Source organism: Myotis yumanensis, unplaced genomic scaffold, assembly GCF_028538775.1.
Source record: "Myotis yumanensis isolate MYYU_CA2020_CCGP unplaced genomic scaffold, mMyoYum1.0.hap1 SCAF_5, whole genome shotgun sequence".
Taxonomy (NCBI): domain Eukaryota; kingdom Metazoa; phylum Chordata; class Mammalia; order Chiroptera; family Vespertilionidae; genus Myotis; species Myotis yumanensis.
The window spans coordinates 21,530,167-21,545,490 of record NW_027223756.1 but is presented as its reverse complement, the minus strand read 5'-3'; the positions used below and the strand labels follow the sequence as shown (position 1 = coordinate 21,545,490).

General features: G+C 42.5%; 1 protein-coding gene across 9 annotated transcripts in view; it reads right to left on the bottom strand.

The window, feature by feature from the left end:
- CSNK1A1 (casein kinase 1 alpha 1) overlaps positions 1-13,751 on the bottom strand; it is a 43,295-nt gene extending 29,544 nt beyond the window's left edge. For 4 of the 9 annotated variants that reach the window (XM_070414628.1, XM_070414624.1, XM_070414629.1 and 1 more), the window contains exons 1-2: positions 13,119-13,751; positions 12,358-12,464 (exon numbers count right to left, since the gene is read on the bottom strand). In XM_070414628.1, the coding sequence (XP_070270729.1) occupies positions 12,358-12,464; positions 13,119-13,241 (230 nt within the window). In that variant the 5' untranslated portion in view covers positions 13,242-13,751. The remainder of the gene's footprint in view (positions 1-12,357; positions 12,465-13,118) is intronic. The other 5 variants (XM_070414631.1, XM_070414632.1, XM_070414626.1 and 2 more) reach the window with 4 other exon arrangements.
- Between the last annotated feature and the right edge of the window lie 1,573 nt (positions 13,752-15,324).

The following is a 15,324-nucleotide window of genomic DNA, read 5'->3' as shown; positions in this document are numbered from 1 at the left end:
ACTGGCCAGGCACCCCAGTGGGGACCCCCACCCTGAAAGGTGTGTGACCAGCTGCAAACAGCCATCAGCCCCTCACCCAGACTGGCCAGGCACCCCAGTGGGGACCCCCACCCTGATCCAGGACACCCTTCAGGGCAAACCAGCCGGCCCCCAGGCCTCTATCCTATATAGTAAAAGGGTAATATGCCTCCCAGCACCGGGATCAGCAGAGCCGCGAGGCCTCCTGGCACCAGATCAGCATGACAGGGTGCAGCGCCCAAACCCCCTGATTGCCCTGCGGCTCTGTGTGTGACAGTGGCTGCGCCCCAACCCCCTGATCGGCCCTGCTCCGTGTGTGACAGGGTGCGGCGCCCCAACTCCCCCCCCCCACCCCGCCCCACGGGCCCTGCTCTGTGTGTGACAGGGTAGAACCATAACCTCCCCATCGGCCCTGCCCTGAGTGTGACAGTGGCGGCGCCCCAACCCCCTGATCGGCCCTGCTCTGTGGGTGATAGAGGGTGGCATCCCAACCCCCTGATCCGCCCTGCTCTGTGTGTGACAGGGGGCGGTGCCCCAATTCCCCTATCGGCCCTGCTCTGTGTGTGACAGGGGGGAGCTCCCCAACCCCCTGATGGGCTCTGCTCTGTGCATGACAGGGGGCAGCGCCCCAACCCTCTGATCCGCCATGCTCTGTGTGTGACAGGTGGCAGTGCCCCAACTCCCCTACTGGCCCTACTCTGTGAGTGAGAGGGGGGAGCTCCTCAACCCCCTGTTGGGCCCTGCCCTGTGTGTGACAGGGTATGGAGCCCCAACCCCCCGATGGGGCCTGCTCTGTGCGTGTCAGGGGGTGGTGCCCCAACTCCCCAATCGGCCCTGCTCTGAGCCCGACCAGGGGCTGCATCCAGGGATTGGGCCTGCCCTCTGCCACCCGGGAGCAGGCCTAAGCCAGCAGGTCATTATCTCCCGAGGGGTCCCAGACTGGGAGAGGGCACAGGATGGACTGAGGAACCCCCTTCCCCCCCCGAGTGCACAAATTTTTGTGCACCGGGCCTCTAGTATTAAAATATCTCCGCTAATTAATTCCCTTAAAAAAAAATATTTTATTGACTTTTTACAGAGAGGAAGGAAGAGGGATAGAGAGTTAGAAACATCAATGAGAGAGAAAAACATTGATCAGCTGCCTCCTGCACACTCCCCACTGGGGATGTGCCCGCAACCAAGGTACATGCTGTTGACCGGAATCGAACCTGGGACCCTTGAGTCTGCAGGCCGAAGCTCTATCCACTGAGCCAAACCGGTTAGGGCAATTAATTCCCTTTTTAATGTGCACGAATTTCATGCACCGGGCCACTAGTTTTAGTATAAACCTAATTTATTCATATTATTAAAAAAGAGAACTTATTCTATACAACACCAAATCCAGAAAGAGTGAAGGCAGTGAGGGAAAAGCACAAAAAGTCAAAGGCAAAAGGGAAAGCATAAATCAACTCTCATAAGACCACATCTCCTCTGCATATCAGCAGATATGCACCAATGGCTTGCTGACAAAGCTGCAATAAACAACCATCCAAGCCCAAATCCAAACCTGAAATGTAAAAGACACACATTCATACTTCGTATATTCATGCAATTACTTACACATAATTTCACAAACACTTTTTGAGAAGTGCTTTAAAATAAGCCTTAACAAAATACTCTGCAGAATAAGCCTTAACAAAATACTCTTATAATAATTAGAAATGATAATTAGATGAGCTTAAAAAAAAAAAAAATCAAGTTTTTTTGCCTGGCCAGTGTGGCTTAGGGGTTGAGCTTCCACCTATGAACCAGGAGGTCATGGTTTGATTCCTAGTCAGAGGATGTACCAGGGTTGAGGGCTTGATCTCCAGTGGGCGGTGTGTAGGAGGCAGCTGATCAATGATTCTCTCTCATTATTGATGTTTTTATCCCTCCCTCACTGAAATAAATAAAAATATACTTTAAAAAATAAATAAATCAAGTTCTTATTGGGTATTTTTCTCCTTCTTGCTTAGTGTATAAGACATATCCACTATTCTCAATGTGAAGATAAATCAGCCATAAAAAATAGCTTAAAGTAAATGTTTCAAAGGCATTTCCCCCCCCATGGAATAACCATGCATTTCTAAAATAATTAGATCTTCCTGCTGTGCGTATGTCGGTTATACTTCCTTTTGATCTCAAGGAATTTATAACATAGCTTATTTTTCTAAAGCTAACACCTCATACCCTCCCCATCTGTGCTTTCCACCTGTCTAACTCATCCAGACATTATTACACACAGATTAGAAGCCAGGAACAGTCTTCTGTTTATCTGAATCCTATTTATTCAATTTCTACCTTCACCTCTGTATTTCCCATTTCTATTCTGGAAGCTTTTAACTTCTATTGAAAAAAAAAAAGGTGCCTTTAAGGTCTGAAGAATATGCTAAAAGAAGGCAAGGTCCACTTCTTTGTTCTCATCTCCTTTCCCCTAAACCCATATCCAGCCTAAATCTAGTTTAAAATATTAAGACACACATAAAAACAGAAATGTAAGATGATACATTCACAAGTCACTGGGGCCGACAAAAAATGTTAACATAAAATGCGGAAAACCAAAACATCACGGGAACAAAATTTGTCCAAAGAAGCCTCATGAAAATGATCTGTTACAGTCAGATCCTGAAGAAGGGACAATATTCTGAAAGGGAAGGTAGAAAAGGGCATGCTAGACAGGGGCAAGAATAGACCTATAGAAGGAGAGTCAAGATGGCTGATAGCTTCGGGCTGTAAAGACCTTTTAAATTTTATAAATAACTGGGGGAATTATCAAGAGTGTGGCTGGAACTTAATATAATTAAATCAATATTTTAGGGTTAGCCTTGGCATCAGAATGCAATATGAAAATAGAAAGTAAGGGAAGGAATGACAGTGGCATGGGGAACCAACTAGACATGTTATATTACAGTTGGAGATTTGAGGCAAGGTTGTTTTTTTTTGAGGATTCTCTATAAAAATGGAAATATCTTAGAAAAGACTAAAACAAACAAACAAACAAATAAATAACGTGTTGCTATGAGATCTAAGGACTTCCCAGAGCAACAAATCAGTGTAATTTTCATAAGTATGCAGTTCAGATTAAAACACCCAATTATGTTCCATTCCTATGACTAGGACAATAACAGAAATAAAATGTATTTTTTTAATGTAGGTCCTCCCCTTTAAAGTATCAACTTGATAGGTGTAATGGTTAATTTTATGTGTCTATCTGACTGCGTTAAGTGAAGCTAAGTAAACCATTATTTTGGGGTGTCAGTGACAACTACCACATGAGTCAAGAATGACATTTGAATGACAAACTAAAGAAGATCATCTTCCCCAAGGTAAAGGGCCTGAATAGAACAAAAAAGGTGAAGGAAGGGAGAATTTACTCTCTTCATGATATCCATACCCCTGGTTTTCAGGCCTGTAGGCTTAGACTAGAATTAAACTGGTTTTCCTAGGTCTCCAGCTTGCAGACCAACAGATCACAGGATTTATCTCCATAACTGTGTGAGTCAATCCCTCCTAATCCCTTTCAGTATACCTATATATAATCCATTGGTTTTGTTTCTCTAGAAAATCCTAACAAACACAAAAAAGAAAATCCTAATACAATAGAGGCAGACACTATATCTGTCTTGTTCACAACTCTATATTCCCAGAATCCAGCACAACGCCTTATATACAGGAAATGCTCAGTAACATTTGCTGAATTAGAGAATGAAAAACCAAGTAAGAGGTTGTAAAACACTAAGTGCTTGATTTGACAGGTAAGGAAAACAAAAGGAATGCAGAGTATTCTCTGCACTGAAAGTTTAAAGGCAAAGGCAAGCACCTATTCACGTTTGAGTCAAATAAGCCAAATAATTATACAAGTTTAAAAGTTAAAGTTCTAATAGGCAAATGTCTTTCTTTTCCTATGCCGTTTATCTTCTCATCTTTAGGTTATTCATGTCAGTCCTCAGTGAACAATTAAAAAGTATGCCGAAACCGGTTTGGCTCAGTGGATAGAGCGTCCGCCTGCGGACTGAAGGGTCCCAGGTTCGATTCCGGTCAAGTGCATGTACCTGGGTTGCGGGCACACCCCCATTAGGAGATGTGCAGGAGGCAGCTGATCGATGTTTCTCTCTCATCGATGTTTCTAACTCTCTATCTCTCTCCCTTCCTCTCTGTAAAAAATCAATAAAATATATTAAAAAAAAAAAGTATAAGCTCTGAATCAGTACCATAATATACCCATGTTCACAGCATCTACATTTTCAAGACCCTGTCTCTTAAGTTCACTCTTGACATCATCATCCAAACTGCTCTCAGAACATACCATTGAGTCAACTAAATATATTTAGTAAATGTATATTTACTAAACATCATTATATACTGGGCTTCATTCCATAGCAAAACCCCAAACCTTTTAAAAATCTCATTTCCTGTCTGTTTCTTGGATGTCTATTACCTCTTCCTAAAAACTGGCTTCTTCTGACTTCAATAGCCCATTATCCCAACTCTCCCCTTGATAAACTTTGAATTCCACCAGTCATTCTCAATTTACTTTCTCTGCTATCTCTTCTATCCTAATCTTAATCAGATCTACCCCCAGTCCTAATTCCCTGGCCTAAGTTTAGTTCTGTATTTTCTGCTACTAACTTAACTATATAAATGAGCGAAACTTGGGTTACCCTGTCACTTTAAACTCAACATATCTTTTCATAAAAGCCACCTAAAGGACAGAATAGTCTGTGCGGGGAATCAAAGTTTTGCCACCCCAAAATATACCTTTGGAAATACTGATTTAAGCTGGTTATTAAAAAAACAAGACTCCGAATTAACCTTTCACTCTCCCCCTTACCTGCCTAAAGAAATGCAGATAGAAACCCCTGCTTAAAGGAAGAAAACATATGCTTAACATCATAATATGAAATGTGGCAGAGTGGGAGAAACCTAACAATGCCTGTTTGAACTTTCTTCTGTGTACCATTGTTCCTGGGTGGCCAACAGGAATTTGTTTACCATCTTTGCTCTTTCTCATCCACCTGCAAATTGTGGGCTTTAAAATCTCAGGCCCCTGCCCCCATTTCCTTCTCCTTTATCCAAAAGGGCATATATTGGTAAAAACCTCAACAGCCTAATGCTCCTTTGGGTCTCATATTTTTATAGCACCCCTGAACATACATCCACAATAAATTTTGGGTATTTTCTCCTGTTAATCTCTCATGTTAACTCAGCTAGAACTTAGAAGGTGGGAGAAAAGTTATTTTTTTGACCCCCTCCATTATCTGGCAGTATAGGGAAATGAACTTCCTGATGTTGCTGCACTAGAACCAAAATAAATTCCAAAAAGTCAACACCACTGAGATGCTAATAGACACCTAAGCTGATGAATGTCCACAATAGCAAGCCTTTACTGTCAAATTAATGGAGACTGGCATTTAATGATTTGAATTCAAACCTAAACACGCTAGTTTACATTTTGTAAACTGGCTGCCAGTTAGTGAGTTCAGCTGAATATTTAAGAAATCCAATGTAATAAAAGCCTAATATGCTAAGTGTCCGACCATCGTTCGACCAGTTGCTATGATGCGCACTGTCTACCAGGGGGCAGACGCTCAGACCGGTAGGTCAGCTTGCTGCTGGGGTTGGCTGATCGGGACTGGGCCAGACGGGTGGACACACCCTGGAACCGTCCTGTGGTCCCTCCCGGACCCAATCGTGCACTGGGCCTCTAGTAGTAAATAATACAGAGATGATGAATATTCCTGGTAGGAACTGGAGTTAATAATGCAGGTACTCCTAAAATTCTATATGTGAGCCAGAACTTTCTACAGGGCTCCATTAAAAAAGTAAATGCACATAGATAAAATGAATCATGCCTTCTCTTTCCCCAGCACTATTCTAAGAATCATAAAAGATACTTTCATCAACAAGACACAGTTCTTTCCCTCAAGAAATTTCTAGAATGCTTTCCTGTAGGAATGCATCTAAGAGAACAGGAAAATGATTCACATATTGGTTTTCAGAAATCAAAGTATTTGATAGTATGAGATTACAGTGTACTTTCCAGTACTATGTTTCCTGGTAGTATAGGGTTTCCAGAATTAATCTAATTCATAGGAGGCGGCAAGTAAGAATCCTTATCAATTTGTAGTTCTAAGAAAAAATGGGAGTCGGTGGGTGTAAACAGGAAAGCACTATTATTAATCTGTGAAATATGGCACAGTACAGTGGTTACTAAACTTTGCTGCACACCAGAGCTTTTATAACTTATGATGACTAAGTCATACCCCACATCAATTAAATCAAAACAAGCAGTTCAGGTTAGCTAAAAGCTAAGTGTCAGTATTTTTTAAAGTTCTCCAATATGCAGCAAAATTGGGGAACCATTGGTATAATTGAAAGGCAGTAAAATCTATTCAAATAACATATTAGCTATGTGACTTTAGCAAATGAACCACTTTGACTCACAATTTACATGAAACCCCAACTTAGAGGATTGTTGTAATGATTTAATAAGACCAGGACAATGCTTGAATAATGGGTAAGTATATATTTTTTCTTGCATGAAGACATAAAAAGGAATGTTTAGCCACAGTGAAGTGAACCAACTACCCACGTATTTCAATGGCATTTATCAATGTGATGAATAAAAGGTAACCATACATTAAAGTAAGAACACATTATTACTACATCAGAGAATGAAAGAGGTATCTTTTATCCTTATCATCCCATCAATTTATATAATGCATTTTTTAAAAAAACCTCTTAAGACCTAGTTGGTCTTACAAAATCCCTTTTATAAATGAAAGCTGACATTACAAATTACAGTCTTCATTTCAGGTTCAAATCTATGACATCACAGACAGAATCCTAATTCTCATTGTAACTTTTCCCATTTTCCCTTTATATTGAGGATCAGAATATGCTAAACCTTTTTAAACAGCACTTCTGCAGTCCCCATTAAAACAATGCATTCTACTGATACCTTACAGATAAGAAGAAAAAAAAAAAAGCAGTATTCTAGTTCTTCAAAAGAGTAAGACAAAGAACTCAACTGCTACTAAGCATTCACCACCCCACCTGATTATTTTATTAGGTAAATCTAATAGTATATTTCATGTTAATAAATATTACTAACCTGCAGCCCTGCATAAATAACATAAAGTTCAGAAAAAATAATATGTACCTGTAATCCAAAAGACCAACTTATATATATATATATATATATAAAAAAGGAACTTATATTGTCACAGAGTGTAGCTTTATTGAAGATTAGCAGTATTTTTTAAAAAATCAAATATTCTTTCTCTGAGGAGGGACTACACCAGTGCATGCATTTGTTAAAACCGATTCAGTGGCACATTAAAATCTGAACATTCACTCTGTAAATTACACCTCTTTTAAAAAAAATCCCATTAGGACATGCATTAGTTCATGTTGTATGATTATTGGTCATTCAACATTTCAAGAACTACCTGAGATGGTACTGGAAACAAAGTAACAAAAAGCATCATTTAAACTAGGTAATCATTGTATTATGAAAGCTATTAAGGTACTCATTTAACCTCAGAAAAAGTTCTGTTAAACTCAAGGACTAATTTTAATATAAACAGACTAAGCGTAAAATATTCAATTTATAACATGTGCTTCAAATTCTAGTTTTGTTTTTATAGCATTCTTGACATTAACATTCTTACTATAAACATTGACAGATGAGAAAACCTTACTACCAGTAAATGCTACTTTAGGTACAGCTTAAATATATTTTGAAACAAACTGATCTAACTCTAAAAATAAACCAAGATAGTAAAATCAAAATCCATGTACTATACTACACATGGGTTCACAAATATTTACTCCAATTTAAAATACAAAAAAAGTTTTCATCCTGCAATCCACAGATTGAAAAGGGAGAACAAGAATTATATGCATCTAGTTAAACAATAATACAAGCAATACATTTATAGAAGAGCTTTTCAGTTTCTCTGTATAAGGCCAACGCCATAAAGTGAAGGAGGCAAAGTATGGCTCTGCAGCATCAAATGAAAAGGTGTGGGGCATGTGAACTGGCATGACTTGACCTTGGCATAAAGTGAACATGGTTCACAGGAAAATTTAGAGTTAGGAGACTCTAGTACCCCTCTGAAAGTCAACAGTCTAATTTGTATTATGAGGTGTTAGGCTGTATCTCTTAGGTCTCATCCAGTCAAAAATGCTACCTAAGCATCATCACATCATTCCATAACTAGGAATCCATTATAAGCCAATGTAAGCATCTTTAGTATACTGTGGAGTCACTTACCCTATGAGTTCAAATCACATTTCTCGTGCATTCAGTGATCTTTCTAATAAAGACATACCCAGTACAGATGTCACCTTTGTTCTCTGATAACAGCATTAGAATGTATTACAGGATATATCCTCAGAGCTAAAAAGCTAAGATTAAAATTTAAGCTGCTTTTAACACTGAAGAGGAAAGATTAGTACTTTAAAAATATCTTCTAGAATACTTGACATTCAGAGGGGAAAAAAAAGTTAAAAATACAAGGTAACAATTGTCCTATGCCCCTCCCAACTTCTTTATTCATGATTTCCTTATAAAAGTAGATTTTACTAATATACTTCCTTCTAAACAATAACCTATGGTTTCCCTCACAGAGATGTCATTTTTAATAATCTTTAGTGGTGTCTCATCCTATATAATAAAAGGCTAATATGCAAATAGACCGAACAGCGGAACAACCGATCACTATGACGCACACTGACCATGAGGGCCAGACGCTCAACGCAGGAGCTGCCCCCTGGTGGTCAGTGTGCTCCCACAGGGGGAGCACCACTCAGCCAGAAGCCCTGAGCTGGGCTCATGGCTGGAGAGCATGGGGAGCGGGCCTAAGCAGGCAGTCAGACATCTCCTGAGGGCTCCCGGATTGCAAGAGGGCGCAGGCCGGGCTGAGGGACTCCACCCCCACCCCCAGCATGAATTTTGTGCATCGAGTCTCTAGTTAATAAATAACATTCAAAGGTAAGATCTAAACATGACATCAAACTGTGATGAAATGGTTTCTAGCTTCTATTTGAAAACAAGTCTTAAAATGTCAGGGTTGAAATTTCTGAGATCAACTAGGCCAGTGACTTTAAGTAGGGAAACTTGTTCAAACAAATCCCTGCTCAAAAGCTCATATGCAAAACTTTTCCCAGAAGAGTAGGAAACCTTAAACCTTTCTGTCCAGAACTCTCCCACTCTAACAAAATTAGAAAATTACTAAGTTGGTAATAACCTTTTTATTTCACAGATCTAAGAAAATGATAGGCCCAAAGAGGTTAAGGCACTGACTAACCCCAGATTACTCAGTCTGCACATGGCAGATCTAGAGCTTGGTTATACCATAATTGTTTCTTTGGAGAACACATTAATTCAGAGTGTCACAAAGAAAGAGAGTGTTGTAACAGAAACACAGTAATTTTAATTGAGCTCCCAGAGGCCAATTCACAAGGTCCAAGGATTTCAGTTTCTTAAAAATATCAAAAGACTGAATGTCATCCTCTCACTCTTGCTCTTTACAGTGGATGCTATGTTTCTAGGTAACAATAGATACTTTAATAAGGTCCTTACTAGGTAAGGGGACCTGATTAGGCAGGTCTGCTATGTAGGTCAGGTAATTTGCAGCTCTTTTTTTCAGATCTATCAAAGTATATTAAAGAAAATGGGGGTTAGGGGGTGTCAACACGTCTAAAACAATGGATAACATATAGATTGCCTTATTCAATCTAGCTAAACTAAAGTCAGTTTAATTCACTATTTACCAAATAAATATTGAGTGTATATAATATGTAGGTAATGTGGGAAAAAACTGCCACCCAAAGAAAGGTTTATCTAAGTCTTTCTTAATCCTTACTGCTTCAGTGGAAAAACAATTTCCATACTTAAAACCAATGAACCACTTTTGTGTCTATGTACTGACCCTACCATTCCTAAAACAAATTTACTTGTTCCCCACCCTCATCCAATTACTACATTTCTGCCTGAGACTACTCCCAGAAGCCACACTCTATTCTTGGATGCCTGCCCCAACCAGTTCACCAAGCTCTCCTAGAGCCAGATCCTGAAATCCCATCTCCTCTCCCAGAAAGCCTTAACTTGAAAGCCAGGTTAATCTCTCTAGCTCTACCCACAGACAGTTTATAACTGCCACAACTCTCGGTACACATCTTATAATAGATGCCTATTAGTTTGTTCACAAGTTAATTTCCTTTACTCATTGCTTATTCAGTATATTAACCATTACTCTTGCTAGGTACCAGTGTCGTTATTAAATAAAAGCTACTGGATAAAAGGGCATGTATTTAATTTGGGTTTAGCACTGAAAATGCCAGGTGCTTAATGCCTTTTTAATTTTTTTTTATTTATTTTTTTTAAAAAAATATATTTTATTGATTTCTCACAGAGAGGAAGGGAGAGATATAGAGAGCCAGAAACATCGATGAGAGAGAAACATCGATCAGCTGCCTCCTGCACATCTCCTACTGGGGATGTGCCCGAAACCCAGGTACATGCCCTTGGCCGGAATCGAACCCGGGACCTTCCAGTCCGCAGGCCGACGCTTCATCCACTGAGCCAAGCCAGTTTCGGCTTAATGCCTTTTTTAAAAAAATGCCTTCTGAAAATGATTTCAAATATATTAAATTCAACCTGTCTTGTGAAATTTGCAAAATCTCCCAATATGGATAAATCTAAAAAGCATTAAGCTAAGTGACACAAATGTTACCTCATATATGATTGCATTTACATGAAATTCTAGGAAAAACTAGTGATGAAAGCAAATCAACCGGGGCCAGGGATGGAGAGATTACATGCAAAGGGAAAAGAGTTTAAAATTTTTAGGCTAATGCAATTGACATTTTCTTTGAGAAGGAAAATATGTAGGTATTTGAATAAAAAATTTCATTCTTCCACAGTAACAAATTTACTTTCCCACAAAGCAGGGTGTTTTTTGTTTTTAGGGATAGGAATTAAAATCTCAAATCTGGATCATTTTAGATTTCATATTAACCTTTATCTCAAAAGATAAACCTGGGATTTTCTTCCAAATAATTTACTTTATCACTTAACAACCAACAGAACATTTCATTATTCAATTCTCCCTTTAAAATGTCTATCAACATTGGAAATTGTTTCAGGATAGTGTTAATTTGGTTGTTTCCCCATCAGAATGAATGTATGTAATCTAGCCCTTAATTCAAGATTGGAGGAATAGAAATCGGAAAAGGAAGCCACAGTACATACCAATTCCACTTAATTCTCAACTATCCTGGATCTTTTTGTTATTTTTGAGTAATTGCTGGAGAATCGCTGGGTTTTAAGCTACCTTTTAGTATCTATTCTAGGAAAGGACTCTTTAATCTCAAAAACCAAACTATTCTAAAACCTTTTCAACATTTTCCCTGATGGGACTGACGACTCAACAGGTTAAAGTTACTTATCAAACTGTGGTTTCGTGATGAAGCTTTCTTTTAATATAACTGAGATCTGAGTATAAATTTCAACATAGCGCTGCGCTCAAACTGCCTTTGCCATTACCCGTAGAAATTTAGTACAGACTGAAATGCAGCCAACACTGCCATTCTTGAAAGAGTAAGTAACACCTTGAGAAGGACTTCGCATAGTATAATTTAGTAATTTCACGTCGCATCTGCTGCAGAGATCACAGACTGTCATTATGCCATCTCCTTCCTTGAACCCCACTACCACCCGCAGCTTTCTTCTTGGCTTTTCAAAGGTTTAATCCACTCAGGACCGCTAACGGGGGAATCGAGGCACCTTCCCTTGCGAACCCACGCAGAGAAAAGGGCAGGAAAATGCGGTTGAGTCACGTCGCTCCGCCATTTTCTAAGCGGAGGAGGAAGACATGTTGGAACAAAAACACAACAAAAGAGCAGCCATTTCCCAAGCCAGCTCCAACAGCAGCCCGCGCTGGCGGAGCCGGTCCCCTCGGCACCTCCACATCCACCTCCCGGGGCAAACCCAGCGCATCAGAGGTGCCGGCGGAGGAAGCCGCCTCCGACCCCGCCGCGCAGGGATCAGGGCTGACCCGCAGGCCCACGAACCGCAGCGCCTCGGGAAGGACGACGCACGCCAGGCGGAGCCGAGTGCAAGCCACAGAAAAGCGACATTAAGTTGACAAACTGAAATGTACTCGGTGCTTGTGCCGACGAACGGTTCAAAGGAAACCACTGGCTAAAGGCAACCAGGTACCACTCAAGTCCCAGGGCCCGGCTGCAGCTGGTCCTGCTACCTGCCTCGGCCTCGGCCCCACTCCCGACCCGTGCGCTCGGGGTTCTTCTTACCGTATGTGGGGGATGCCAACCCCACCCTGAAGAATCTTATAGAGTTTGCTCTCGTACAGCAACTGCGGGTGCCGGGCCTTCTGGGACTCTAGCTTCACGGCCACTTCCTGCGGGGGGGAGAGGGGATAATGGCATCAACATCCCTGCGGGCTCCATGCCGCTCGGGGGAAAGAAGGGAGATATTAGCAAGGCTCCAACTCGTGACCAGAAGGCGAAAGTGGGAGGCCACGGGGAGAGAGCTCCCTTTGTCATCATAAAAGGAGGCTCCGGCCTCGAAGGCCTTTTCAGGGGGCAGTGACGAAATCCGCACGTCCTCTCCAGTGCAGGGCAATGATTCATGCAGAAAACGTAAGGACAGGTTATGAAGAAATCGGGCGATCGGAAGCCGTCCTGATTAGAACAAGAAGCCCAGTCGAATTAATATAATAAATATAATTAATACTATATATATATATATATATATATATATATATAATCACATATCGCAGGAAAAAGATTTTGCCCGTTTTCACCTTAAACGACGGTAAAATAGATTACAATACGGGGAAACTTCCCAGTTCACCCAAGCTTTCTATCGTGGTCTTAACCTTTTAGGGCAAGAGCGTGGGAGAGGTTCCTAAGCCAGGGGAGCGGGCTCCCTCCGGACCCCGGTGCGTGCGTTGGGGGGGGGGGGGGGGGGGGGGAGAGAAGGTCCGAGCAGTTGAGGGGGGGGGGGGGAGGGCAGGCGCAGCGTCGTCGCGAACCCCACCCCAGGGGATTACCTCGCCATTGGTGATGTTGATCGCCAGATAAATGTCCCCGAAGGAGCCAGACCCGATCTTCCGTACCAGTTTGTATTTCCCTCCGACAATGAACTCGGCCTTGGAGCCGCTGCTGCTCGCCATCGTGGGAGACGAAGGCGGAGGCTGGGGCCCAGCCCCGACACCTCGGAGAGGAGGACGCGGGCCGCTGGGCTGGTCCCCTGAGCAAAGCTGCGGAGGAGGGCGGCAGGGAACCGAGCACGCCGGCTTCTGGCGTCACAGGGCCGCGAATCCGTCGAGGGGAACCCGATCACGGCCCTCCAGTCAGGTTTCTTTTTGCTCGGCTGCAGTTTGTGCGGGGTTCTCGCGGCTCCCCGGCTGGGCCACTTGGGTCCGGGCGGCCGCCACTGCCTCGCTTTCGCGGCGACGTCGCGGGCTGGAAAAGGGGCGCGGTGAGTTAGGGCGGTGATACCGCTGCCACCACTGCCGCCGGCTCCCGCCCGGAGGGACCCTTGTCACTCCGCCGACGCCGCCATCTTGATACTCCGGCTCCAGCCAACGCAAAATGCCCCCAGTCCCCGGGAGCCGCTTCTTCACGGCGCAGAGCACTCTGGGAAAGACTTCTCAGCTCAAGCCCCGGAGGGTCGGCAGTGAGAAGAGGGCGGAACCGGACCCGTGAAAGTCGCGGCTCACGCTCCAAGCGTCACCCCGTCACCGCCCAACTGCTCATGCGTACTGCAGCCCGGCTGACTGCGCAGGCGCGCGGTGGCGATCTCCTCACTCCCGCCCCCAGCTCATTCTCACTTCCGGTCGTCGGCTGTTCCAGTCTTGCTACCTGTTTGTTAGTCACCTCGGCAACGCCCGGTCCCGGAAAGGCCTGGCGGCGCCAGGCCTCCGGAGCAGTTAGTGAGGAGTCACCTTCATTGTTCTTGTAAGATGGAAGCTTCAGGTCTTGGAGTTGGCCATCGACCTTTGCTTTCTGAGGCGGGTTTTAAACCTTTGATCTTTCCGCCGCTCCCTCCGCCCCCGACTGGCCTAGTCCAGCTCCATTTGTTTTGAAAGGAGCTGTCGCCTCTGGTGGAGAGGCAGAGGAAAGCAGCCCAGGACTGGCTGGGTTTGTTCAGGGCTCTCCAAAAATCAATAAAAACATATTTAAAAATAAATAAGTAGCCAAGCCAGTGTTGCTCAGTGGTTGAGCGTGGACCTTGGAACCAGGAGGTCAGGGTTGGATTTCTGGGGGAGGCCACATGTCCGGGTTGTGGGCTCCATCCCCAGGAGAGACATGCAGGAGGCAGCCCATCCATGATTCTCTCTCACCATGGATGTTTCTGTCTCTCCCTTTCCCTTCCTCTCTGAAGTCAATACAAATACATTTATAAATTTTAAAAAATAAAATTGTACTTTATGCTGCAATTTTATAAAATGGTGCTAATGGTAGGTAGCAGTTTTGTTGTTTTGCTAATATCCTTATTTGACAAAATTAAAGTTGACATTTTATCTGCCCTCTTTTTTTTTTTTTTTTAAGCTTTTATAAGCTTTTGAAACCCCACACTCTGGGACCCATTCGTTTAAATGACTTTTAGAAGGCCTTCCACTGAGATTCTATGATTTTGTGTATATATTTGATGTCTCCTCATTTGTTTCCAGCACTGACAATACCCAGCAAAATGATGAGTGGCCATAGCCTTTTCAAATGTTATTTCATTTTACTCCATCTTAAGATTTAAGTTTGTCAGACTTAAGAAGGACAAAGGTTGGTTTTTGTTTGTTTGTTTTTTAAGGAAGTGAAGTTTTTAGGTGTCAGCTATGACTCAGCCTTTCCCTTAAAATCATGTATCATTTACTTTCAGCCTCAGCAATTGAAGAATTACCTGTTTGAGGTGCTGTTATTTTAAAGGTACAAGACATTCTGTGCTTATTGAATCAGCAGCAGCTTTGGTGTAATGGAAGGAGTCTTCTAAAATGTGCCAAAATGCAATTTCTAATTCCCGGATCAGATAAATTCACTGAAAATGTAATCAAAAGTGAAGGCCTAGGATGGGCTGGGTAAAGGGGGGAGGGCGTGGGAAATGGGGACATCTGTAATACCACCTGCAATTAAAAGGTATAGGATAAAATGTTAGACTTCGAGGGACATATCACATCTAGTTCAGTAATCATATTTTTAAATGCTTTAGAATTTCCACATATCAATTATGCCCTACTAGGACAAAAGTGGCTTGCCCAA